Below are 26,722 nucleotides of genomic sequence, written 5' to 3'. Positions count from 1 at the left end.
ACCTGAAAACAAAAAAGGACACATATAGGAAGTGGAAAGAAGGCCAAGTAACAAAGGAAGAGTACAGGCAGGTAGCACAGAATTGCAGGGATGGCGTCAGGAAGGCTAAAGCCGAGAATGAGCTGAGGTTAGCAAGGGATGCTAAAAGCAACAAAAAGGCTTTCATCAGCTACGTGCATAGTTAAAGACAGAGGAAAGAAATGGTGGTTCAGCTATTAAATAAGGATGGCAAAATGAGAACAGATGACAAAGAAAAGGCAGAGGTGCTCAATTCCTACTTTGGCTCAGTCTTCTCCCAAAAGAGGGTCTATGAGCCCCCTGGCAAAGGCAAAGTAGAGGCTGAAGGGGCAGGATTGCAGCTTGAGATCAACAGGCATATGGTCAAGGAACACCTAATGACTTTGAATGAGTTCAAATCTCCAGGGCCAGATGAACTGCACCCTAGAGTAATAAAGGAACTGGCAGAAGAACTCTCAGAACTACTGTCTATTCTCTTTGAGCCAACATGGATTTGTCAAGAACAAATCCTGCCAGATTAATCTGATCTCATTTTTTGATCAAGTAACCCCACTTGTGGACTGTGGGAATGCTGTAGACATAATATACCTCGACTTCAGCAAAGCTTTCGACAAAGTGCCCCATGATCTCCTGATGAGCAAACCCGCTCAAAGTAGGCTAGATGAAACAACGATCCGGTGGATCCACGGTTGGCTACAGAATCAGACTCAAAGAGTGCTTATCAATGGGATCTTCTCAAACTGGGGAGAGGTAATGAGCAAGGTACCGCAGGGCTCAGTCCTGGGCCCAGTGCTCTTCAACAGTGTTATGAATGACTTGGAGGAGGAGGTGCAGGGAATGCTGATCACATTTGCAGTTGACACCAAATTGGGCGGGATAGCTAATACTTTGGAAGACAGAAACAAAATTCAAGGTGATCTTGATAGACTGGAGCGCTGGGCAGAAAACAACAGAATGACATTTAATAGGGATCAATGCCAAGTTCTGCACCTAGGAAAAAGAAACCAAAGGCACAGTTACAAGATGGGGGATACCTGGCTCAACATCACTACAAGCAAGAAGGATCTTGGAATTGTTGTCGATCCCAAGCTGAATATGAGCCAACAATGTGGTATGGCTGCAAAAAAGGCAAATGCTCTTTTGGGCTGCATTCATAGAAGCATAGCTTCCAAATCCCGGGAAGTACTAGTTCCCCTCTACTCAGCACTGGAGTACTGTGTCCAGTTCTGGGCACCACATTTTAGGAAGGATGCAGACAAACTGGAGAGGGTTCAGAGGAGGGCAACAAAGATGATGAGGCGACTGGAAACCAAGCCCTATGAGGAGAGACTGAATGAACTGGGCATGTTTAGCCTTGAGAAGAGAAGGCTAAAGAGGGGAGATAGGATAGCGCTCTTCAAGTCCTTGAAAGGTTGTCCCAGAGAGGAAGGCCAGGATCTCTTCTCGATCATCCCAGAGTGCAGGACATGGAATCATGGGCTCAAGTGACAGGAAGCCAGATTCCGGCTGAACATCAGGAAAAACCTCCTGACTTTTAGAGCAATACGACAATGGAACCTATGACCTAGGGAGGTGGTGGGCTCTCCCACACTGGAGGCATTCAAGATGAGGCTGGACAGCCATCTGTCAGGGATGCTCTGTCTTGGATTTCTGCATTGAGCAGGGGGTTGGACTCGATGGCCTTGTAGGCCCCTTCCAACCCTACTATTCTATGATTCTATTCTATGATTCTAGACCAGGGATAGGTAAGTTTTTGGGGCCCTTGGGAACATCTGACATTTTGAAAGAATGTTGCAGACAGCATCACCATCAGTTGCCATGGGGCTTAACATGTTGGGGCGGGCCCCCCTTCTCTGGATTCTCACTCCCCTCCCCCCCCAGATTTTCACTTTTCTTGCCCCACCTTCCCAGTATGGGAATTTTGTTCCATTGATGTTAATAGACATGAGGAAAGGGGTATCCTGCCCAAAAATGGATGGAGGAAGGAGGAAGCCCTTCCACCACCAAGGACTCTGTTCCAAGGGTCCTTGTTGGGGGGGTGGCTGTCCCCTACCCCAAGCCATTTTTCAGCAGGGCACCTTTTCCCCACCTCTTTTAAATTGAATAAGGTGATGTTGTTCCATTGATTTTAACAGAGGTAGGGAAAAGCGTGCTGATCCAGAGATGAAGGGGCAGCTGAGGTGACTGGAAGGCAGCACCAGGGGCCTCACTGACACACTGGGGTTGGGGGGGGCCCTGGTGGGTGCCAGCGTGCCTGCGGGTGCAGCATTGCCCACATTATGAATCTAGTAATAATAAAATAAATAAATTGCTGCCCCCTGGTTTAGATGATACTGAGCTGAATGGGCTGGTGGTATAGCTTGAAACTTACCAACCATGAGGACCACTGAGCTGGGAAGTCTTGTTCTTCATAGGAGGTTGAGGGGTTGGAAGAGGGTAGTTATAGGTTTGGATTGCTCGGAAGGATATTGCTGCTATTGCTCAGGCCCTGGTAGCTTCTGGATTTGGTTGCTGTAATGTGCTTTGCATGGGGCCACGCTTGAAGACAATCTACCTACAAACTTGAGCTGTCCCAGATCACGGTCCCAGGGCTATGATCTGAAGACACATGATGTAGCCACTTTGCTGAAGGTAAGCAGGCCTGGATTCAGCCAGTGCCTGGATGTGGGGCCACCAGGGAACCCCTCTGTATGCTGCCTTAAGCTCTATCATGGAAGAAAGTGGGGGCTATAAATAAAATAGATGTAAAGAGAGAGATGGAATTTGGTCTGGGCTTGCGGGGGGCTGCCCGTGCAAAGCATATCGTACCACTCCTGCATGAGTTCGGCTGGTTGCCCGTTGATTTCTGTGCTGAATTCAAGGTTTACCTTTGAAGTTCTGTGTGGTCTCTGCCTGGGTATCTGAGGGAGCACCTTCTGCTTTCTTCTGCAACTTAAGACGAAGAAATGAGGCCCTTCGGTGGGTTCCTCCACCCGAGGTGCAATCAGGCACCACTGGAAAAAGTGGGTTTTCACTAGGAGCCAGACAGTTTTCTCCTTGTAGAAATACACCAGATCCACTCTTTGTCCTTTTATGCATGCAGTGGAAATCTTCCTTTTAAACTATACATTGTTGGGAGTGACATGGTTTTAAGGATCCCTCCTGCTTTAGAAGGACTTTTCTCGATCAGTTTATTGTTTTAAATGTAATATTTTTGAATTGAAAGGAGTGGCTGCTATCATCCTTTGAAGTAGGTCATCCTATCGACAGGGCTTGGAACAAACTAGCTCTCTTCTACATCTCTTGCTGCATTTTACAAGTTTCCTCTTCCCCTTTCTTTAGAGAACAAATACCTGGTAGTGATGGACAGCAGTCACCTGCAGTGTACCTTGCAGCCACATCCACCCCTGGAAGCTATCTTTCACCTCCTCCCTGAGAACATGCCTGTGTCCAGCTTGCAGAGAATTCCTGGCGTGTTAGCAGCACCTGAAGGTATGTGTAAGGCGTGCTTTGTTTTTGCAGCATGCAAGGCTTGTGTGCACCGTGATTGCTCACCCTTCACCTTTCACTTTATTTTGCTAAAATGATGTGTGGGCCTGACTTTGGCCTGCCAGGCTCTTCAGACGGGAGTGCAGGACCTCAGGCCTGGGGGCCAAATCCAACCTGGCTGGGGTCTCAATTTGGCCTTCCAAGGTTCCCCAGACAGTCATGCCCCTTTCCCCACAACCTTTGTTTGTTGGTTTCCTGGCCTTTGTGCTGCCCCCCCCCCCAAAGACTTAGTTACTAAGAGTTTTAAGCTAAAATATGGTGGTATTTTTGGAATTTCGCCCCAGCCCTTTTGCCTCTGGCCCTGTCCACCACTGGAATGCCCCGTCCCCACCGAGAGCTTCTCCAAAATGGAATTTGGCCCTTGGGCTGAAAGAGGTTCTGCCCCCCTGATCTAAGACCATGGAGAAACAGCTGCCCCTAGGAAGCCAGGAACTCTGTGAGGGTTGGAGGGCTTCCTGATGAACCACGCCTCTTTTTGAGCAAGCTGCCTATCGCATCAGCAGGTAGTGCATAGATCTTAGCCGTAGCCATTTCTACTGCTGTGCTTGACAGGCCTGGAAGCAAAGGGTCAAGAGTGAATGTGAGTAAACAAGGTGAGTAACAGCCAACAGCACTCCTGCCTGGATGCAGAGCTGTAGGACTGTGCAGGGCTTGGGGGAGCGGCAGCAGAAGCGAGGGTCCCAAGGGGTGGAGAGTGCGAGGAAGCACGGTTCCAGCAGGAGGACGGTGGGGGAATCCAGCACATCCCCACCTACTCAGGTACCGACCATATTTAAGCCTACATTTATCTATTATTTATTTTATTAATCATATCTCTAAGATGCCTATAAAACAAATTTTCTAGGCACCATATAATTTTAAAATAGAACACAATAAAATACAAAGCTCTAAAAACACAATACATTATAAACCCAGCATGTTAAAAATATAAAAACACATACAAAGCCAGCATGATAAAAAAAAAATTGTGCATAAAACCAAGCTGATAAAATACATTAAAAGTGAGTAGGCAAAACCATCCAAGAAATAAGCAGTTGCTGAAATCGCCAGTATATAGCAGAGATTAAAATAGCAAAGTTTTTAAAAGCCTGAGAGAACAAAAAATAGGTCTTGACTTGATGATGGACAGAAAGCAAAGTTGGTGCCGGGCACATTTCCCTAAGGAGAGCGTTCCATAACTGGGGGGTGTGGGTGGGGAGACCACTGAGCTTCAGAATGAGGGGCACTTGAGAAAGGCCTCTGTAGATGACCCCACATGCTTAGGTTTGGGTTGGTATGTATGTTCCTACTGTTACATCAACATTTTTCTAGTGTCTTCCAAACTCTTATTTTGGAGCGTGGAGCAGCAGTTCACAAATTTTATTTTTCCCCGCAGACCACTTGAAAATTGCTGGGGGTGCGGTGGGCAGTGGGTTCTGTGGGCCACTTAAACCTTTTGTTGTTGCTTTTCTACAAATTCAAGCACATACATAACATACGTTTTAAGATATTTTTTCTTTTAGCACCGGCATCATTGTGAAAGCCAGTGCTGTAGTATGAAAACCATGGGCCCTAGCCCAGGTTGCTGAGAGGGGCCCCTTTCACTGGTACCTTTTAAGGGAAAAATTAGAGGAATGCATTTTGAGAACGGTGGGCCCTAGGCGAGGGCCTTGCTAGCCTTCTTGATAATCTGGCCCAGGTCAGAATGGCCTCGTTCTTTGTCATCAGGAAAAACAAACGAAGTGCAAGGCCAGGTCTGCATATCCTTGACTGTTTCATGGGCTGTGTGAATGGAGCTTGTGAGCCACAAGTGCTCCATGGATCACAGTTCAGGAGCCCCTGTCACTGCGGACTAAGTTCCTAATGTTCCAGAGCTCCAGCAGAGGCCTTACTGTATTTCCTATTGCCAGGCCACTGGTGTCTGGGCAGCTCAGCTGCCTGCAAACAAGCCTGCACTGTTCTTTGACACTCTCAAGCTGCTGTTTCCAGAGCGCCCAAATTGGTGTTCATAGGCTGTGCCCAAATGGCAAGATTTCCTGGTTATGGGTTGTGTTAGTTTTGCTTTGTATTGCTTAAAGTGCGTTTAATTATTATTAGCTGCTAGCAAAGTGGTAATTATTATTATAGGGGGACATGGGTTGGGAGAGGATCTATATATTGCAGGCTTCCAGGGGATGGGGGGTGCAGTGGGTGAGGAGAGTCAGACCTGAACCTTGACTTGGAGGTGTTTTCTTCAGCTCAGCATCTTTGAGGCCAGGGGGTAGCCCTGGGAGTTTAGGCTGGTGACTCCAGATCAGGGGTGCAGAACCCCTGGCCTGCAGGCCTAATCTGACTGGCCAGGCTCCACAATCTAGCCTGCGGAGATCCCTGGAGGATTTCCTCCTGGAGGAAATGCCCACTGTTATCTCTGATCTCAGATAACACCAGGGATTCCCCCACACACTGCTCTTCCTCTCATGGACTCCAGAGCCTAACCTGCAGGAGGCAGAAGATCCCTGCCATGTTCACCAGTCAAGGACATAACCTTAGGTTCCGTATCCTTACACTAGGCCTGGACAATCCAGAGGCTCTGTATTGCTTGCCAGTGGTAGGGGCCAGTGTTGTATGCACCTGTTTCCTTTTTGCACCTGAAGGCCTGGACACATGCAGCCTATAGTATCTCACTTAGCTAGGTCCAGCCCTGGGTCATAACACTCCTCCTCCAAGCCTCAGTGTTCCTTTTCTGTTTAAGGTGATTTCAGTTGGAGATTGCACTGCAGCTGACCAGACAGAAGAGGAAAGGGGATGTCCATATCGAAGCTGCCCCTTAATGCTCAGGTTTAGGTTGCACTGACCTGAGGCTAATGGTTAGGGAATGCACTTCTCAGTAGACAAATAACCTGCGTCGATCAGTTTGATATGTGGAAGTCCAAGCACCCTGAATGGATACTGTTTCCGTTGATGTTGCAAGGAACTGGGGTTCCTGGTCACGTAACCTTTCCTATCACCGCTGCACTCCTGTTTGAAACTTGTCTTTTTCTGCCCTTATGGCAGAGAAATCTCATTTGGCTGTCTCATTCTGTAATCTATATCTTTTCGGTGTTTTATTTATTTACAACATTTATATATGGCTCCATTTATATACTAAACAGATTCTGGAGCGGTGAACAATTAAAGATAAAAAAGATGATAAAAGAATAAAACTCCATATTAATTTTTAAAAAACAGAATGCCAAAAAACAAAAACTCGTGGCTTTTTGTCAAGGAAGGCTTCCTGAAATAAAGATGTTTTCAGGAGGCGCTGGAAACAACACAGTGTTGGCACTTGCCTGACCTCCAGAGGCAGGGAATTGCACAGGAAGGGGGCCACCACACTGAAGGCTCTTTTCCTGGTGGACTCCAGCTGGGCCATGGGTCCATGTATAACCACCAGGGACATGCCCTCCAATGACCTCAGTGACCGGGCAGGTTGGTAAAGAAGAAGGCGCTCTCTCAGGTGTCCTGGTCCCAAGCTATCTAGGGCTTTAGACACTAGTACTAGAACCTTCAACCTGGCCCGGTAGCAAATAGGCAGCCATTGCAGTTCCCTCAGCAAAGGAGTTGCATGCTGAAAAGGGGCAGCTCCTGACAACAGCCAAGCTGCTGCATTATGCAGTAGCTCCAGCTTCTGGACCAGCCTCAAGGGCAGCCCCACATAGGGTGCATTGCAGTAATCCGGTCTTCAGGTTACTAGCACCTGTACCACTGTGGCCGAGGTCTCCCTGTCCAGGAGAGGCCATAGTTGGCGAACCAGCCAAAGCTGGTAAAAGGCACCCTGAGCTGCCATGGCCACTTGAGCCTCTAGCAACAATGATGGATCTAGGATTTTCCCCAGGCTACGAACCTGATCTTTCAGAGGGTTTGCAACCCCATCCAGAACAGGCAGAGAGCCTATCTCCCAGACTCAGGAACCACTCACCCACAGGGCTTCCGTCTTGCCAGGATTCAGCTTCAGTTTATTGGCCCTCATCCAGCCCATTACTGAGTCTGGGCACTGATCCAAGACTTGCACAGCCTCACCTGATTCAGATGTCACAGGGAGATAGAGCTGTGTGTCATCAACATACTGATGGCACTTGGCTCCAAATCCCCTAATGAACATTCCCAGCGGTTTTAAATAGATGTTGAGCAACATTGGGGACAGGATGGTACCCTGCGGAACCCCATAGCTAAATTGCCAAGGGGCTGAGGAATGGTCACCCAATGTTATTCTCTGAAATAGGCCCTGCAGGTAAGACCAGAATCACTGTAACACAGTGCCTCCAATGCCCATCCCACAGAGTCGATCCAGGATACCATGGTTGATGGTGTCGAAAGCTGATGAAAGATTGAACAGAATTAATAGGGTTGCATTCCTCCTGTTTCTCCCTCAATAAAGGTCATCCATCAAGGTGACCAAGGCTGATTCAGTCCTGTAACGAAATCGAAACCCAGATTGGAATGGGTCTAGATAATCAGTATCCTCTAAGAGTGCCTGCAGTTGCTCCTTCATAACCTTCTCAAGTACCTTCCCTAATAAAGGGGCATTCGTGACTGGGTGGTAGTTGTCTATTGCAATTGGGTCCAGGGTAGGCTTCTTCAGGAGTGGTTGCACTACTGCCTTCTTAGGGTCACCAGGAACCAGCCCTTCCTACAGAGGAACATTTACCACTCCCTGGACCCATCCGGTCATATTCCCTCGGCTAGCTTTTATTAGCCAGCAAGGGCAATGACTGAGAGGGCATGTGGTTGGTCACATTGCTGCAAGCGCCTTGTTCACATCATCAGGCCACATCAACTGAAACTGATCCCACAAAATTGGGCAGATGGTGGCATCAGACACCTCGACTGGAACTGTGCTAATAACAGCGTTGAGGTCACTGCAGAGACAAGAGATTTTGTCCTTAAAGCACAATGCAAAAAGGTCACAGTGGGTCTTGAGAGTACCAGGTCCCCATTTGCTGGGGGGAAGGTTAACAGCCCCTGGACCACCCGAAAGAGCTCTGGACGGCAACTCAAGGACGCAATGGAGGCAGCAAAATAAGCCTTCCTTGTTGCTTGCCCCCGTCACTCAACTATTTTGTCAGTTGTTTCATTAAATCTATATGCCTGTCCGTCTGTCTGTCTACACACAACTTCCATAGTCAGCTGTTCTGATGGGAAGCATTACCCGTTGGAAAGCACCTGCCCGCAGCACCCTGATACACAGGCACACACACAATAAATCACTTCTAGCCATCTTGGCTGTTATGAGGCCGCTTTGGCTAAAAGATTAATCACAGAGGACTGGGAAAAGAAGCAGCCCTGGACCACCAAGTCGTTGAAGCCATTTGTCTGGAACCGGAACCAGAAACCTCATGAGCTGCCATAGATGGTGTGCGCTCAGGACTCAAGAGCCCCCTTCAGGAGCAGAGGAAACGGGAGTGCAGCATTGGGGCCTGTGATTGGCTGGCAGCTGGTTGAAGCCTCTGGCTATAATTGAATGCCGAGAAAGTGAAATGGACAGATTCACCCACCCTAGTACAATATCAGCCTCCTTAAGAGCCCCTCTTCTTCTCTTCCATTGATGAGGGTGTATATATGTAGAATGTTTGCTCCACCTTGTGGCAATGAGTAGAAATGGCTGTGGAGGGATCCTTACCTTAATTATGGAGAAGCCAGAAGCCCTTTAGAGCAGGGCCATTGAACTTCTTTCAGCCTGAGGGGCGATTTCCAATTCAGAGATGGTTTTGGGGGCTGCATTCAAGTGGTGAGGCAGGGCTGAAGGCAAAAAGCAGAGGCCTGAAATACCAAAAACACCAGCATATTATAGCTTGAAGCTCTTACTGAGCCTTAGGAGAGACATTTCAACCTTTTAGAATGGGGGGAGAAGCTGCACAAAAGCCAGGAAACCATCAAATGATCACTGGTTGGGGGCAAGGGGGTGAGGCCAGGGGAAAGGGGTGTGGACCTCTAGGGAACCTTGCAGGGCCAGTTGGACCCCAGGAGGGCCAGAGTTGGCCTGTGGGCTGGAGGCTCTGCACCTCTGCTTTAGAGGCTTCCTCCTGTCTGCCAGTTGCAAGGGCCAATGTTAGGCATGCACTCCTATGCGCGCGCGCGTGCGCACGCACTCTCTCTCTCTCTCTCTCTTGTACACGTGCACACAGAGACACACACTGTTCCTTTCTGAGCCTGAAGAGGACTCTGAGGCCTGAGTGTACGTACTCCCAGATAGCTTACTTGAATCAGCCCCAGCAGGAGGTTCTTGGTTCCATCTCTGGAATCCCTGAGCTGGGGGCCCTGCTTCTTGCCCAAGATATCAAAGCTAAGCAGTTGCAAACCGAGGAGGGACCCCAGGGAACTTGTGCAGCTGTGGGAATTGCAATGTAGCTACACATGCACTGTTTATATGCAGGCGTGACTACTGCAATGTGCTTAATGTGGGGCTGCCTTCGAAGATGGTTACAAAGCTTTGCTTGGTGCAAAATGAGGCTGCCCAGATATTGACTGGGGTCATGACACCATTTTTGCACCAGTTACACTAGTTACCAGGGCATTTCCAGGCCCCATTCATAGAATCATAGAATCATAGAATAGTAGGGTTGGAAGGGGCTTACAAGACCATCGAGTCCAACCCCTTGCTCAGTGCAGGAATCCAAGTTTCCTGGTGGAAGGAAAGAGGGGGAGCAAAAAAAAGCAACACAGATTCTGAGGTGTCAGCCCCCGACTCACAAGAGCAAGCTGCCTACATAAAGCTCTCCACTCAGCCGCTTCGAATGATGCCATTCGAAGTGATGGCATCAGCCTTTAATGCCCTAAACAGGTTGAGACCAGGTTATCTTAAGGATTGCTTTCAGCGGTACAATCCTGTCCATTTAAGATCTTCAATGGCCCTGCTCATTTGCCTGCCACTAAGATCTACTAGGCTGGTGGGCACAAGAAAGACGGCCTACTCAACAGAGGCTCCGCAGTTTGTGGAACTCCCTTCCATGACCCCTACAGTGCAGGCCTCTAAACAGGCCTTAAGAAGTTGTCAGTACTGAGCCACATTCTCCTAACAGTACTGGTGGTTTAATGTGAGTTACGTAAATCTTTTAGGGACCTACTTTACAAGCTGCTCTCTGGAATGGTGTGCCATGGTCTGATCTGATCGTTTTAATGTTCCTTAACATATTTTATGGTTTGTGCATGCCACCTCATGAGGGCTATGCTCTAAAAGGCAGCCTATAATATATAATTAAGAGCAAAGGCTCAGCAGACTGCAAGGCTGAGGAAAGTGGACAAGGAGCTTGAGAGCTCTGGCAGAGGCACCAGCAGCAACTGGGGCTAGCTGCTTGCCGGGAATTTTGCCTAAAGCGAAATCCAAAGTTGGTTGCCCATTGTGGGCTCCTCCTCCATAGAAATGTCTCAGGAGCGTCAAGGGAAGTCAGTTTCTCAGGCCAGGTTTCGCACGCCCCAGGCTCTGTGCCGATGTGGGTTGGGGCAGGGGGGAAAGGAGGGCACAGGTGGGCAAATGCCCCTTCTTAAAAAATTACTTGCCTTTCCTTGGCCCGCGTGCAGCTCTGGCAGGCAATCTCAGTCAGGACTGAAGCAGCTGAATGGAGAGCTTTATGTACGCAGCTTGCTCTTGTGAGTCGGAGGCTGACACCTCAGAATCTGTGTTGCTTTTTTTTGCTCCCCCTCTTTCCTTCCACCGGGAAACTTCCCAGGAGCCTCAGCTGGTGCAGGATGCGGCAGCCGACCGTGCGGCTGGCAGCCCACCATGTGGCAGCTCACCTCTCAATGGGGCAGGCCATCAGGAGCATGCTGCGCTGATGCTCCAGTGCTTGTGCTGAGCCCCTCCCCGCTTTCTGCACACTGTTCAAGGTGCGGATTAGAATCGATGAATATCTGAATTGAGATGCGGCCCTTCTGGCCTTTTCTGCAGCCCCACATCTGCTGCTGAGCGGCTGAAATCTGGCAGTGCACCAGTGAGAGTGAAAGCCTCCCTTTAACAGCACAGATAGTCTGTTTTCCCAACCCTTGCTGCCACACCAGTGAATTTTGGCAGCATATTCGGGGTGCAGTCCCTGGTGGGGTCTGGTTGGGGTCCCTGGTTGGGGTCCCTGGTTGGGGTCCCTAGTTGGGGTCTGATCGAAATGGATCAGGGGCCACACATGATAGAGACTGTGTTCTCTCTTGATAGACACTGTGTAATCTCTTGGATCTCCAAGATCCACCGGGGATGCCTCCCTAATAATCACATCTGTTCATTGGGCTCACTCAGCGAAGCTGCAAAGAAGAGTGCTCTGGCTGGATGCCTCTAATTAGGGACCTTCCCACTACCGCCACCACCGCACGCCTTTTGAACATGTCAGAAGACCTCCCTGCTTGGGCCAGTCTTTAGGGTTCAGGATTAACTAGGGTAAAGATAGGTGGAATGTCATCAATTCGGGTGAAAGCACATATATATGTGTGTGCGTGTGTGCATATTGCTTCTGTTACTTGCCTGCTCTGAGCTTTGAAATAGGATCGATTGTAACTCTGATCATTTACTAGTTGACCTCATTATCCTCCTTGGACCGTCTCTGTGAGTTGGGAGTGGGAGGCGCTGTTCTACAGTGGTTTGACTTGTACTTGCAGGGTCGGTTCCAGAGAATAGCATTGGGTGACTGCACCTCAGCCCCGTGGAACCTGAACTTTGGGGTACCACAGGGTACCATCCTGTCCCCAATGTTATTTAATATCTAGATGAAGCCGTTGGAAGTAGTCATCAGGAGATTTGGGGCAAGATGTCACCAGTGTGCTGACAATGCCCAGCTCTGTTTCTCTGTAACATCGAATTGGGAGAGGCCGTGCATATTCTGAACTGGTGCCTGGATGCAGTTATGGCTTGGATGAGGGCCAATAAACTGAAGCTGAATCCTGATAAGACAGAGACCCCTCTGGGTTGGCAGTTCCCAGGTCCAGGAATTGAGGTGTCTGCCTGTTCTGGATGGGGTCGCACTCCCTCTGAAAGAGCAGCTCTATAGTTCGGGGGTGCTCCTGGATCCATCTTTGTCACTGGAGGCCCAGGTGGCCTCAGTGGCCCAGAGTGGCCATCACCAACTCCGGTTGGTATGTCAACTGCACCCATTCCTGGATAGGGATAGCTTAGCCATGGTGGTCCATGCCCTGGTAACCCCACGGTTACACTACTGCAATGTGGTCTATGTGGGGCTGCCCTTGTGTGTGGTTTGGAAGCTGCAGCTACTGCAGAACGCAGCCGCCAGGATGCTCACTGGGACACTCAGCTGGGCTCACATAACACCTGTGTTAAAAGAACTGCACTGGCTGCCTACTAGCTACCAGCCACGTACACGGTTCTGTTATTATCATATAAAGCCCTAAACAACTTGGGACCAGGTTACCTAGCAGACCGCCTTCACTTATATATACCCAGACAGCATTTAAGATCTTCAGAGGAGGTCCTGCTGGTCATTCCAAAACGAACGGAACATCGCCATGAAGAACCTCCTGAAAACACACCTTTCCACACAGGCTTTCCCTGGGCTATAACCACTGCTGGGTTTTACCTTGGTTTTACCTGGTATTTTTAAACTTTTAAAAGTTTTATATTATGTTTTTTCAAGTTGTATTTTATGGTTTTAATTGTGAACTGCCCAGAGAGCCTCAGCTGTTGGGCAGCATAAAAATGTAATAAATAAAATAAATAAAAATAGTTATCCATTATGCTGAAGCTCAAATATTTTGGCCGCCTAACGCGAAGAGGAAACTCACTGGAAAAGACCCTGATGCTGGGAAAGATTGAAGGCAAAAGGAGAAGGGGACGGCAGAGGATGAGATGGCTAGATAGCATCACCGATGCAATGAATATGGACTTGAGCACACTCCGGGAGAGAGCGGAGGACAGGAAGGCCTGGCGTGCTATGGTCCATGGGGTCACGCAGAGTCGGACACGACTTAATGACAACAACAACAACAACATGTTCTGGGCACGAAGTGGCCAAAGTTGGATGTGTTACTTTGACGAAAACCGGTGTCCTCCAAAGTTAAAACTCCAGCCCTTCTGTTCTTGTTTGTTCTCTTTAACCAAGGCAGCTCAGCAGTAAATACTACTTGGTTACTGGACATAAAACAGTCGAGGGCCCGAAATTGGCTGCAAATGGGCACTTCCAGCCAAATGTACTCTGTAATTTGATACTCTGAAGCTTCAGATAACACTGTCTATGAAATGGAGGAGGTATATTTGGCTCCCAAAAGTGAATTAAGGCGGATTCTAGTGTTAGCAAAGCTAATTTGTCAGAAAGTCTTGTTCCCAGCACTTCCCGTGGCTCTTAAACTGCTCCACCAGCCAGAGATATATTATTTCGTTCTATTGCCGGGAGCTTTCTATGTTGCCTGAGCTTCACCTCCTAACTATGCTGGGGAGGCTCAGTAATGTTCAGTTGTGGATCTTGAGGAGGAGGAGGAGGAGGAGAATCTTAATCAGCTGCCTCTTGGGGAGAAAAGTGTTTTGGGAAGATCTCCCTACCTCTTTCTCCCCTCCTGGGACCTTCTGGGCATGTAGGTTTCAGGCACTGCAGGTATGGAGGAGAAAACAACACTTCTCTGTAGCTCAAGGATTTTGAAGGTGAGCAGTCTCACCCCAGAAACCAGTCTGGGAATAGGAACAAACTGGAACCTCATATAACTGGTATGCCACAATGGCTATTTGTGAACAGAGCTGAGAATGACCTCTGTATCAGGAAGTTCTGGGTTCAGATCTCACTTTGCCATGAGCTCATTAGTGGCCTTTGGCAAGCCATTCTCTTTCAGTCTCCCCTCACCGCCACCCCTCACCGCCACCCCTCACCAGCTCTGTAATATGGGAATAATAATGCTGTCTGTCTTTCAGTGCTGTTGTACATCAATGTGGGCTGGTGTCATCTTTGTTCTATATTCTTTTTAATGCATCTTAATACTGGACAGCACCTTTCCTTAGGTGCTTGATAAATAGCATTAAAAATTGTGTGGTGCTTTGAACACCCTAAAAGCATGATCTAAATGGTAATTCCTATTGTCATGAGTTGGCTGCTAAGGACATGGATAGGGTAGGCCATGATGTCAGAGAAGTGAAAAGTTGCTGTGCATACCTGGGTGGAGAGAGACACTGGGCATGGAAGTGGGGTCACAGTGCTTGACTGCCATCTCTGAGTAGCATTTAATACGGGGAGGGGGCTCATGTTCATGTTGCTAGGTGCCAGCAATGACGAGTGGGTGGGTCAGGAAGTGCCAACACAGCCATAGTTTGAACTGACTATATACATTTATCTATTTTGCCTAATGATCATATGCACTAATAACGAACATGAACTTGTCAGGTGCTGAGTTATGATGACTATGTAGCCAAAACGGGGATACTGAGAATCAAGAGGAAGGTATCGGTTTGCTTGGAGGAACCCCATGTTTTGCAGAAGTATAATAAAATCTTTTTTTGGGGGGGGAACACCTTAAGGGGGCATCCTCCATTCTCCCCTCTCCCCCATCCCCAAATACTCAGCCCAGTGAGGACTGAGTGTGCACAATGGCCACAGGATACTGAATATTTGTTGGGGGGGGAGAAAATGAGAGGGAGCGTGAGAATGGGATGGAGTATCCTTAAAGACGGACTCGACCTTGGGGGAGCTGGGGGTGGCGACGGCTGACAGGAAGCTGTGGCTTGGGCTGGTCCATGAAGTCACGAAGAGTCGGAAGCGACTGACCGAATAAACAACAAATCCTTAAAGAAGTCACGGCTGTCTGGCTGGAACACTTAACAGGAGCAATTCCATACTGCAACATTTTGTTGCAGGTTCCCCTTGTTCATTATAGAATTCGGATGGTGAGGGAGGGGTGTGTGAGGATGGGGCAGGTTATGCATACTTCTGAACTTGGTCAATGGTGGTCACATTATTAGGAAGCTGCCTTATACCAAATATACCTCAGTAGACTGACTGGCCGTGGAGGCTCTCCAAGCTTTCAGGCAGGAGAAGGCTTTCCAGCCCTAGCTTGGAGATGCTGGGGTTTGAACTGGGGAGCGTCAGCATGCAAAACCACTGCCACTGAGGTATGGATGATCCCAATGAAAACGGAGAGCTGCATTAACTCAAGTCAGATCACTGGTCCATCTACATTGACTGGGAGCTGCTCTCCAGGGTTTCTGGTAGGAGAAACCCTGGGGTTTCCTAGCTTTATCTGGAGATAGAACCTGGGACCTTCTGTATGCAAAGCAGGTCCTCTGTGAAAAATAGGATAGACAGTCCAGAAATTTTGCCCCCTGAATACTGCATTTTTTGCAAGCAACAGCCTCTGTTATTTCAAGAATATCCCTGAGACAGGGATAGTTCAGAATCTCACTGTCTCCTCTGGAACCTGAGTGCCTTCAGCATTCATCCCTTCAGTGATGGGATTAGTTCCCAAGAAGGCTCTCCAGCAGTGCCTTAAAGATCTCTCTTTCTGCTGCTGCATCCTGGGGATTCAGGAAGCTTGATCAGTCATCCTTGCCCATGGGCTCATCAATCTCCCACTTTGCTGCTGTTTGGCTGCTAAGTTCTGAGCCACGAGCTGAGCAACCTTGTCGCTTCGAGCAAAGTCACTCTTAGCGGTGTGGAGTGTCAGAGTCACACCCCCCAGCTTCCATTAGTGTAATAGAGATGGATGGGTCCTGAGGGTGAAAGGTAACTCTCTGGTGCTCTGCAGAGCTGCTGGCGCAGCACAGACTAGGGAAGGATCAAGTGAGCTTATTCCATTCGCCTCACTCTCACCCCCACCCCCTGCTTGCCTTGGGATGCTATTCTGCTCAGGCTGTGCTAAAGACTAGAGATAGTCAGACCTCAGGTTAACTCAGAAAATTACCCAAGATCTTCCAAAACACCCTGGAAGGTCTTGAGTAATTTTTCCTAGCCAATTTGAAGGGCTTAGAAAAGTCACCCACCCATCTCTGCCACTGTCCTTTGTTCTCTAAACTATTCCCCATCATCCTCTGAACACATTCCCTTCTTCCCTTCCCTTCAATCTGCAGCTGGAGCAGCAGTGAAGGCACACAGATAAATCTGTTTGCTGCCGTAGTGTTGCTTCTTTCTCCCTCCCTCTTCTCCATCACACTAGTTAGCACTATGCCAGTGCATGGGAAATGCAGTTTTCACAATGTTTCCTGCAGTTCTTGGGCCCCAGTAGCAAAGAAGTCAGTGAACTGAGACAAAAGCGTCAATAGGAAGTGGTGTGCTTCCCTGTCAGTGTGCGTGAGCTCTCTGGTAAGAGCATTAAAAAATTTCCCTGCAGGATCAGACCACGGGTCCATCTACATCAGCATCCTGTTTCTCGCAGTGACCACTTGGGCAGCCCACAAGGAGACATGAAGGCAAATCGCCATGATATGAAGAAGCATTTGCCTTCTGAGCCTGGGGGTTCCATACAGGCATCATGTCTCTTAGCTAATGAGAGACTTAACCACCATTAGTTTGTCTAATTGCCTTCTTCTAAGCCAGTGGCCATCACTACAACTTGTGGCTGTGGATTCCATAAATAAATTATGCACTGTGAACTGTACCAGAACTGTACATAGTATTTGAAGCGGAGCCACATCAAAGATTGGTATTAGGTCGTTACAAAGAAGCGGAAGTTTTACTTTCAACCCCTTTCCAATTAATTCCTAGCATGGAATTTCCTCTTTTCACTGCTGCCGCAAAACTGAGTTAACATTTTCACTGAGCTATCTACCATCAGTTCAGACTCTCGCAGTATATATGTCAGGTTAGGTTACCACCCACCCTGCAACCACCACTTTACACTCACATTGAATTGCATTTACCATTTCATGGCCTGTTCACCACGTTTATTTGCTACATTTCTATACTACCCAATAGGCGAAGCTTTCACGTCTGGAGATATCCTCCTGGAGCTCTTTGCACTCTTGATTTGGTTGTCGTCTCGCTAGATACTGTGTTGTTATATGCAAACTTGGCAATCGTACTGCTGATCCCAAACTAGTTCATTTATGAACAAGCACTGTTCCCTGGACAGATCTTAAGGGGCTCTTTACATCCCTCTGTTAAGAGAACTGCTCATTTATTCCTGCTATCTGCTTCATGTTCTTTAACCAGTTACCAATCCATAAGAGGCCCTGTGTTCTTATCTGATCACTGCTAGGTGTACCCAGGAGGCATTGAAGAAGGACTTTGTCCAAAGCTTTCTGAAAATCCCTTATTGCCGTGCTTGTTGACATTCTCAAAGAACTCAAAAAGGTTGGCACAGCAGAACTTACCTTTTCAGAAGCCATGCTGATTCTTCTTTAGCAGAACTTGTTTTTCTATATGCTTCATTTCCCCCCCCCCCCCCCCAAGATATGATTGCTTCCAGTATCAGGGATTCCACTCACGCACCAGGAAGGGTGGGGCTGCAAAGCTTCCTATAAGAAGCCTATGTTGCTGTCTGGCTGGTGCTGGTGTTTATCTCTTTGCTACAGCTACTTTGTGGCTATCTTTCTGCTATTCATTAGTTAGGTCCTAGAACCTGGTTCCAGCAAGAACCTCTTTTTCCTCACTGGACAGCTCTCCTGCCTTGCTTGCAAACCCATGCCTTCAAACCTGCCACCATCTGTGTTGGTGGGAAGAGGACACCAACCTCCAGGAATATGTCCGGTCTGTTTTTAAAACCATCTAAACTAAATTCCTTAGTTCAACCTACCACCCCCACAAAATTTCTGGCTACCAGCCCACATGTTTTTCCCCTCTCACCCCTCTGCCCTGCTGTTGTTCTGCAGGTGCCTTTGAAAGGAACCCACATGTTAGTGTTATGGCCTCCAAGGCTGTGGTCAGCTCTTCATTTTACAGAGGCCCAGAACAGCAGAGGCAGTCTTGCTGCTGGTTTTCCTTCCATGCTTGAATTTGTTCAAGTGCAACTTTCCCTGAACTGGCCAGGGAAGGATAAAGAGCTGTGCCGAAGGGAGAACAGCTGTTCCTGTTCCTTCCTGATGTGCTCTCTTTGAATGATTGAATGGTACAATTTGTCGCCTAAAGCACTTTTGTAGTAGGACTCAGACGGCATCAGCGGTTTTAACATTGTTTATTAATTGTTTGTGTCAGGTTTTTTGCTTTTTGAAAGTGAGAAGTTTTTCCAAGTACAATATTTTATGCATCTCATTGCTTTTGGGATCCAGTATAAAGGCTGCTTTCCCCACAGAGGCTGTAGGAGAGTTCTTTGACTTGTGCTGAAGCTGCATGGGAGGAAAGGAGCATGTCAGGTGAGTTAGCTAGTGGTAGTAGAACTGGTGGGTAGGGGCTACATGTGCTAGGGGGCTTTTAAGCCTCTTAAAATGCTTGTAGAAAACTCTTTACTGATGCAAGATTGGGGTCAAATAGACCCAGATTAGCACATAACATTAAACCATAATTTAGTGCAACATGCATTCATCCCTGTTCTCCTCTCCAGAATTCAGTTTTGCTTTAGCAGATTCCTGGCTTGCTGTTACATGAGAACCAAGAATTGCAGTTTAACATAAACTCTACTCAAGTTTGTTAAAGAAGTCAGAAAAACAACCCAGGGTTTTGTTGTTGGCTTGTTTAGGAATTGACTAGAGTTTAATTAAAACCATGATTCCTGGTTCACACGTAATGATAATCCAGAAATCTGCTGAAGCAAAACTGAATTCTGGTTTATTCCTCCTCGTGTGGGAGGAGGACAGGGGAGTGAGGGAGCCCGTGGATTCATGCAGGCTTCTTTCTGCTTGTGCATAGCCCTAAACCATGATTTAGCATTATGTGCAAATACTCTGTCGCAGTCTAAACAAAAGAACAGTGAAATGTATTTATCTGTGGCCCTCACGATTCCCTTGGCCCACTCTTTCCTTCAGTCTCATGCCTTTAATTCATTATTCACAGGTACATTACAGATGCAAATCCTCGAAGACTCTCTGGCTACAAAGGAATGCCTCCAGGGGATTCAAATGGGACCACTGAAAGTTGCCTGCAGTTTGAAAGGGAGGCTATCTGGCTAGGCTAACTTAGGGAGGGAGGTCCTGCCCTTCGTGTGCTGCTTCCCTGCGTAGCCTCTCATGCATCGCTAACCGGTTCGACTGTCTAAGCTCTGCCCTGATGCTTCCCTCGTAGCTCTGCGTCGCCACCTTGCATCTCTTAGGTCACAGTCCTCAAACCCCTCCTCCTCCTGCTCGCTGCTTCTCACAGAGGGGGGTGAGGAGGAAGCTTCATGCCTGGCCATCTGGGAGTTGGTAACCTAAGAAGCATGCCTACCCATATCTGAACTGGCTTGTGAAACTGCCTCCTCCAGTTCTGGTGGTTCCTCTTCTGAATCTGAGCTGCTATCTCCCTGCGCCCAGAAACAGGGAGACTCCAATTTAATGTAAAAGATCCCCAAATGTGTAAGGATTAAAATTTATGAACACATGTGCAGGTTTGACAGTATTGGATGTGGGCTGAATAGACACTAGGAATGGCTAGCCCACTAGAGAAAGTAATTGTCCCTTATTTGGTGTTAATGTAGTTAGTTCTTCATGCTTTGCAAATTAATTACCAGCTTGAATTGGGTCACCCACACTTCGATTTGATCTTTTGCCCTTTTTCACTAGACCATGGTTCACATTTGACTCTTCATCGTAATAGGAAAAGAAAAACAAGAAGGCACCAATTGCAGGGAAAAAAAAGGGATGAAGCCTCCAGGTACAGAGAAGTATATTTTTTGAGCCCACTGCATTTTGAACAATGCATTTTGCACTTCAGGGACAAGTGCAAGCACCACAAATCTTTGGTCTCCAACTCTGTTGCAAAGAGTGTGCAACCTGTTGGGCTCAATAAATATACTCCTGCGCGCCTGCCTGCCTGCCTGCCTGCCTGCCTGCCTGCCTGCCTGCCTTCCTTCCTTCCTTCCTTCCTTCCTTCCTTCCTTCCTTCCTTCCTTCCTTCCATTGCCTTCACACATGGTAATAACATTTCTGCCCACCCTATGCTGTCTGTACCCCAGCTGAGGTTAACAATGCATTTATTTATTACACTTACATCCCACCTTCCTTCCATGATGGAACTCGAAGCAGCATGGCTAGGGGTTTCAGGCACAAATGAGACCCAGACTTGCTTAGCTTCAGGAAGGTTGCTGCATGCGGAACATAGGAAGCTGCCTTATACTGAGTCAGACCTTGGTCCATCTAGCCCAGTACTGTCGGCACTGACTGGCAGCCATGGCTCTCCAGGGTCTGGAACAGGAGTTGTTCCTAGCCTACCTGGAGATGCTGAGGATTGGACCTGGGACCTCCTGCATGCAAACCAGATGCTGTGTTGCTGGGTCATGGCCCCTTCCCAATCAGCTGCCTTGAGACTGTGCCCAGACTTTTGTCCCTGACAAAGTGGACTCTGGCCCAAAAACAGCTGATGCCACCATGGGTCTGTTTGTCTTTGAGGTGTCGCAAGGCTCTTCCTTATTTCTAGATAGGATATGAATAGTACCTAAGGTGTGTGATGACCCCCCGCCCCCTACACATGTCCATACTGGTTTTGTACTTTTCAAATTATTTCTAAGAAAAAGGGGGACAAAGCATATATCATGTGTGATAGATATTAAATTACCAAAATACGTCCTTCCAATGAAAATGTTTACAATATATTTATTTTCAGTGGTTAATAAGCACATGTAGAACAGATATTAAATCACAAAAATGCATCTTTCCAGTAACAATTGTTACAAAATGTGTTCCAGTAACTGAGAAACACATTTCATTTCTCTCCTAACTCTTGCGGAATATAACCTCTATTACGTTAGTTTATTAGTTCAGTCATTTTTGACAATATCAAGATTTTCCTCAGGCAGCGGGAGTCAGAGGGCACAACATCCATTTTTCCAATATCGAGCCCAAATATTTTTGTTGCTGGTTACACATGTTCTGAATTGTTGCCAATGAATCACCTATTACATTCAATAACATTGTCAATAGATAATGAGTTACAGTGTAGTCAAAATCAGCTAAATTACTTCCAGTACAGTCTTCCAGTATGGTTGTTCTTTTGCACATTTCCACTATAAATGACAAAAATTAATTCTGACAGTCTGAAAGTCCAACATTTGAAAATATTTGTATAATAAATATGAATACCAGTTGTACAATCTTTTACATTGAGGTTCTCTCAATATTAAATAATGTGACATCCGATAATATATGCCCACATTTCTTCAGGAATCTCAGACCCTGGTTCCCAAGGGGGCTTCCAGACAGAGGCTTCCTATCATTATCAATCAAAACGTATTCTGCGGCTATTCTAATTTTTGTTCCTGAACAAATTATTTCTGGTAAGAAAAACAGATGGAAATAGCTGTGGGAAAACACTGGAGGGCTACAAATGGAAGACATCATCTGCCCCCCTCCCCTCCGGTAAAATTCCATGAATGAGGCAGTGCAGTTCCACAATAAAAGCTTTGTCTGGAAGTACCCCAGGACTTATCCTATATACAAATTGTGGACCCACTCTCTGAATGCCAGTCCTTCTGTACCGCCCATGCATAAGGGATCAGCAGGTTCAGGGAAACCCCAAGGTTTGCAGCAGTACAGCAACTCTTTGAGGTGGGGGGAACACCCTAATGGCAGGTGGGAGCCCCCAGAACAGCCGACTGAGAACTCAGCATGCTGTCACGTTCCTTCGTCCTCCCCCTTCTCAGTCAACACACTCCAGGATACCAGGCTTCAGCTCACTACTTTATTAGTTAACGACCAGCTTCCTTACAAATGCAAATTCTAGGAAACTCTCAGACTACAATGGAAACACTCCACACAATTATGAATATCAATAGAGGAGCCGAAGTAAGTTTTGCATAGCCGGACACGAACTTTCTGTAGAAATTGGCAAAGCCCAGGAATCTTTGTAAGTGTTTCTTGGTTGATGGAGCCTGCCAGGACCGTGCAGCTTGGACTTTCTTAGGATCCATTTTGATGCCTTCTGCTGAAATCATATAACCCAGGTAGTCCAAGGTTGTCAAATCAAAAGCGCACTTCTCCAGCTTAACAAAAAGATGGTGCTTCTGGAGGTGCTGTAAGATGGCTTTCACATGCTGTTCATGAACCTGGGGGTCTGGCGAGTAAATAAGCAAATCATATAAGTAAACGATGAGGAATTTGTCCAAATAATCCCTGAAAATATAATTCATAAAACGTGAAAATGTAGATGGAGCACTAGCTAGACCGAAGGCCATGACCAAATATTCATATGTGTCGTACCTGCAACTGAATGCTGTCTTCCATTTGTCCCCCTCCTGGATGCATATCAGATTATAGGCGCTGCACAGGTCCAATTTGGTGAAAATCTTAGCTTGTCCCAGGCACTCTAACATCTCAGGGATTAGAGGGAGGGGGTATTTGTTGCATATGGTAATGGCATTTAGGTTTCTGTAAGTGTGCACAGGATGGAGCTCCCCTGATGTTGGGGTGCCTGCAGGGGAGGTGGGGGGGACGAATAAAACCCTGCTTCAAATTGGTGTCCAAGAACTCCCTTAGAGCTCGAAGTTCTGGCTCCAACACATGCTCAATGGCCAGAGAATGCTGACTGCATTGGGGCGGGTTGGGGGCGGGGAGATGGAAAACCAGATGGGGGGTGGGAATGATATATCCTGGTAAAGGGCATGGCTTGCTGGAACCTTGATCAGGAGCACTCCATGCTGCAACATTTTGCTGCAGATCTCACGTCTGCTTATCTGATGGAGACTGCAAAGCCACTGTATTGTCATAGATCTTCAAAAACAAGCCCATGACCCCTGTTCCCATCTCCATTAACTTCTCACAAGTTCTCATGCCCTGGCCAGACCTTAATTTGTCTTAGTGGATGCTCTCTCAAAGCAGGACCGTTTTGTAGGTAATGACAACCTACTTCTTCCAGCAGGCTTTCAAGATGCCTTTGAATTGTTGAGATGCCCCATGTTAATAACAATGAACTGAGCTGGCTGCTTGATTGTTAGTGGCTATGAAGATGCTGATTTTTATGGTTTGGTTTTAGTTTAGACTAATGCTCTTTGGTGGGTTGCATTATGATGTGCTTGTTTAACTGCTTTGAGAATTTTTGTTTTTAAAAGGAAAGTGGGATGAAATAAAATAAAAGATCTCAAGTGGAAAGGGTGGGGTGGGGTGGGGGGTGGGGGAAGGCAGTGGCCATCTTTTCTTCCCTCTTATTTGATCCAAAGTAATGGAGGAATTATTTGCAATTACATTTATACATAAAACAACTCATATTGCACCTACAAGGGGAAGTCACCCAAGGCTATTCTTTGGGGGAAATTATCCTTTTACAGTAAATTATGACACCTATCTGCCTAGGAGGTTCAAGCTTACACTCCCTGGATGTAGCATTGACACAATAGTGAACTTTCTTGTGCTTGCAGTTGAGGCAAGTGACACTTAAATTGGTCCTCACCTTCATTAGAATGGATGGAAGATGTCTAGTTTGCCCATCATACTATAATATGTGATTCTTTTTGCAGGGGATTTTTTGCAGAAACCGCGACTCATGAAGACAGTGACATGGTACTTGGATAAGCTCTCCATTCACCTGTACCCTTCATTAGAGAAATTTGAGGAAGAGCTGTTGGACTTACTCATGAGTGATCAGGTACTTTCCCAGACACTGAAAAGGTACCAAATGCAAGGAAATAAGGGAAGAGAACTCCAGGTGCCCAGAAGTATGTTTTATCAACCCAACCTATTTCAAACAGAATTTTTCTTCTTAGGCCCAGCCAACTGCAGTCTTTGGTCTCCAAACTCAAAACAATTCTTTCCCAGACACACCTAACATCAGGAGTTAGGTCCCAGTGCTGGTCTGAGACAATTTGCTGAACCTAAATAGTAATCTCTCCCTTGCTAGGGCCAACGCATAAGGGTGGCAACTTATGAAATGCCAAGAAAGAGGAATTGCATTATCAAAAAAAGAGGGCATCAATTTGCATAGTATTTGCATGTGCAAATTGCATGTATAGGTACACCTTTAGAAATGATAACTGTGAGTTGAATAGGAATACCATACCTCTCACCACAGTGGAGAAGACTGACTACGTGACCTGTGAGCCCTGCTCAGTCCTCTGTCCAGCTGCTAAATGTCGACAGTCGACTTCAGGGCCACTGCTGGTTCTTTCTCGCTGTGGTTTTTTTACTTTAAACCAGCCTTGGACTGGACACCTTTTCAAACAGAGGAAACCTTCAAATAAAGGGCTGTCCTCTGTAAAGTAGGACACCTGACCACCCTACCAGCACTTTAAAAAGTCTTGCAGTGACATTCAGATGCTGATTCCTGCTTTCATCTGTCCCAGTCCCTGGGTGCCACCTGTTGCAGGTCACGCTGGCCCTGTATAGTCCAAGCTAGAAAATAATAAAAATCTGAGGCCAGGTAGTACAATTTCTAGAAACGCTAGATTCTGTGACCTGATTCGGTTCTGCAACTTGAATAGATTCCCATAAGTTCACTAATTTTGCCTTTATTCTGCAGTTGTTACTGTTTTGCATAGTTATTCTGGATTTGCTCATCTTTGTGGGGAGCAGCTATGTATGTCATGGAAGCCCCACCTCAGCCACTTAAGACCTTGTTCAGCTACCATTCTGGCATCTTAGTTTTCAGCTATGCCCGCTGAATTTTCTAGATATCATCTACAACCCCTTAAAAAAACTAAGCAGGTTTTCAGGAAGTAAATAGCTGGATTTCCTGCATCCTTTAATACCAGACAGTGAAAAACGATGGATCATTTCTAAGAGGAATGGAACTCCCGTTATCTGGACAATAACAATGTGTTTTCTTGTTTGCTTGCATATGAATTGCTTTAGAGGCTGTATTTTTTTCTCTCCCTAGGAGTCGTTTTATTGCCTTAGTTTTCGTTGTGATTAAGAGACAGATCTCCTCAGCTTTCTTGTTGCTGTTTTTCTGGAATGAGCAAACGCTAATGAGCTACATTGTGGGCAGGCTGCTTTTGACTAATGGGCACGCAGAGCAACTTCTAAGTTTTAATGTTTGTGTTCGAGCTCCTGTAATTTAGGAAGCAATAATGACCCCAAGATGAGCGGTGTTGCTTTGTCAGATGCACAGTCGATTTTCAGAGGGGGAAGATGAAACACTTTAATATCCAGCAATCACTCTGGGGCAGCTTTCATTTTTATTAGTTTATGACATATAAACTAATAAAACGTGGGTTCAGAATGTAACTGCATTTGATGAGTTGCCATGGCCATAATCTTGGGCTGTTTCCAGTGGGCTTAAAGAGAGAGAAAGGAGAGAATTGGATTTCATGTGAGAGGCCTGAGGTTCCAGGCTCACCACTGCAGTCTGGTGAAATGTAATGGCAAAGAGTATGAACTGAGAAGTCCAGCATGCACTGTCGTCTTAGCCATGAATTTGTAAGACAGCCTTCAGCAAGACCATAGACCAGGAGTGGGGAGTGTGTGGCCCTCCAGGTGTGAGTGGACTGTGGCTCCCACATATTCCCCGTCCCTGCTACAGAATCATAAGGTTGGAGGCCCAGCCGTGGATTCCATCTCGTCCAACCCCTTGCTTGATGCAGGAAATCCAGAGGCAGGGTATCCCCAATAGATGGCTGTCCAGCCTTTGCGTGAAGACCTCCAGTGAGGGAGAGCCCACCACCCCTTCTTAGGCAGTTGGTTCCGTTGCTGACTTGCTTTTACCATCAACAACTTTTTCCTAATGTTCAACTGAAATCTGCCCTCCTATAGCTTAAGTCCATTATAGCTAGTCCTGTCTTCTGGGGCAGCAGATATTTGTCTCTCTGCCTTAGTCACTCCATCTGGAAAACGGGAATGATATTAAAACTGCCCCACTTTACAGGATTGTTGTAAAGATTACCAATATTATATATGTATGTATTTATATATTTATCCCAGGCATTTGCACTTTACCTTTTAGTTTTATTCAGATTTAGAGCAGTTTTTCAATACTGTAAATAAATAAATGAATCAAGTAAATTAATGAGGGGGATTACAGTCTAAAGTAACATTCCTAAGATAAGAAAGCACCAAAATACAAAATAAAACCAATACAATTGGCACCATAAAGCAGCAGATTAAAACAACTTCAGCAATAGCCACAAACAGCAGCAGTAGCATAGCACACCACATTGTTCATTCAAAGTGCAGGTATTCACCATTTTAGCCTGTCATGAAAACTAAAAAGAATGCGTACTACCCAGACTTCTCGAGGGAGGAAGCTGCAACTGGGACACCACCAGGGAAAAAGCCATA

The 26,722-nt window shown here is 46.8% G+C and overlaps 1 protein-coding gene across 6 annotated transcripts in view; it reads left to right on the top strand.

Moving 5' to 3' along the window:
• The window catches only part of NPHP4 (nephrocystin 4), a 178,476-nt gene that overhangs the window by 43,810 nt on the left and 107,944 nt on the right, over positions 1–26,722 (top strand). For 4 of the 6 annotated variants that reach the window (XM_084821968.1, XM_084821969.1, XM_084821967.1 and 1 more), the window contains exons 6-7: positions 3,340–3,489; positions 23,968–24,095. In XM_084821968.1, coding sequence (XP_084678094.1) covers positions 3,340–3,489; positions 23,968–24,095 — 278 coding nt within the window. Of the gene's footprint in view, positions 1–3,339; positions 3,490–17,899; positions 18,141–18,658; positions 18,743–23,967; positions 24,096–26,722 lie in introns of those variants that run through there. The other 2 variants (XM_084821971.1, XM_084821972.1) reach the window with 2 other exon arrangements.

This window comes from Heloderma suspectum, chromosome 15 (assembly GCF_057233095.1).
Source record: "Heloderma suspectum isolate Gila_16-S chromosome 15, 16-S_ref, whole genome shotgun sequence".
In the NCBI taxonomy this organism is placed as follows: domain Eukaryota; kingdom Metazoa; phylum Chordata; class Lepidosauria; order Squamata; family Helodermatidae; genus Heloderma; species Heloderma suspectum.
The sequence above is the reverse complement of the archived record's forward strand: the minus strand, read 5'-3'. Positions and strand labels throughout refer to the sequence as shown.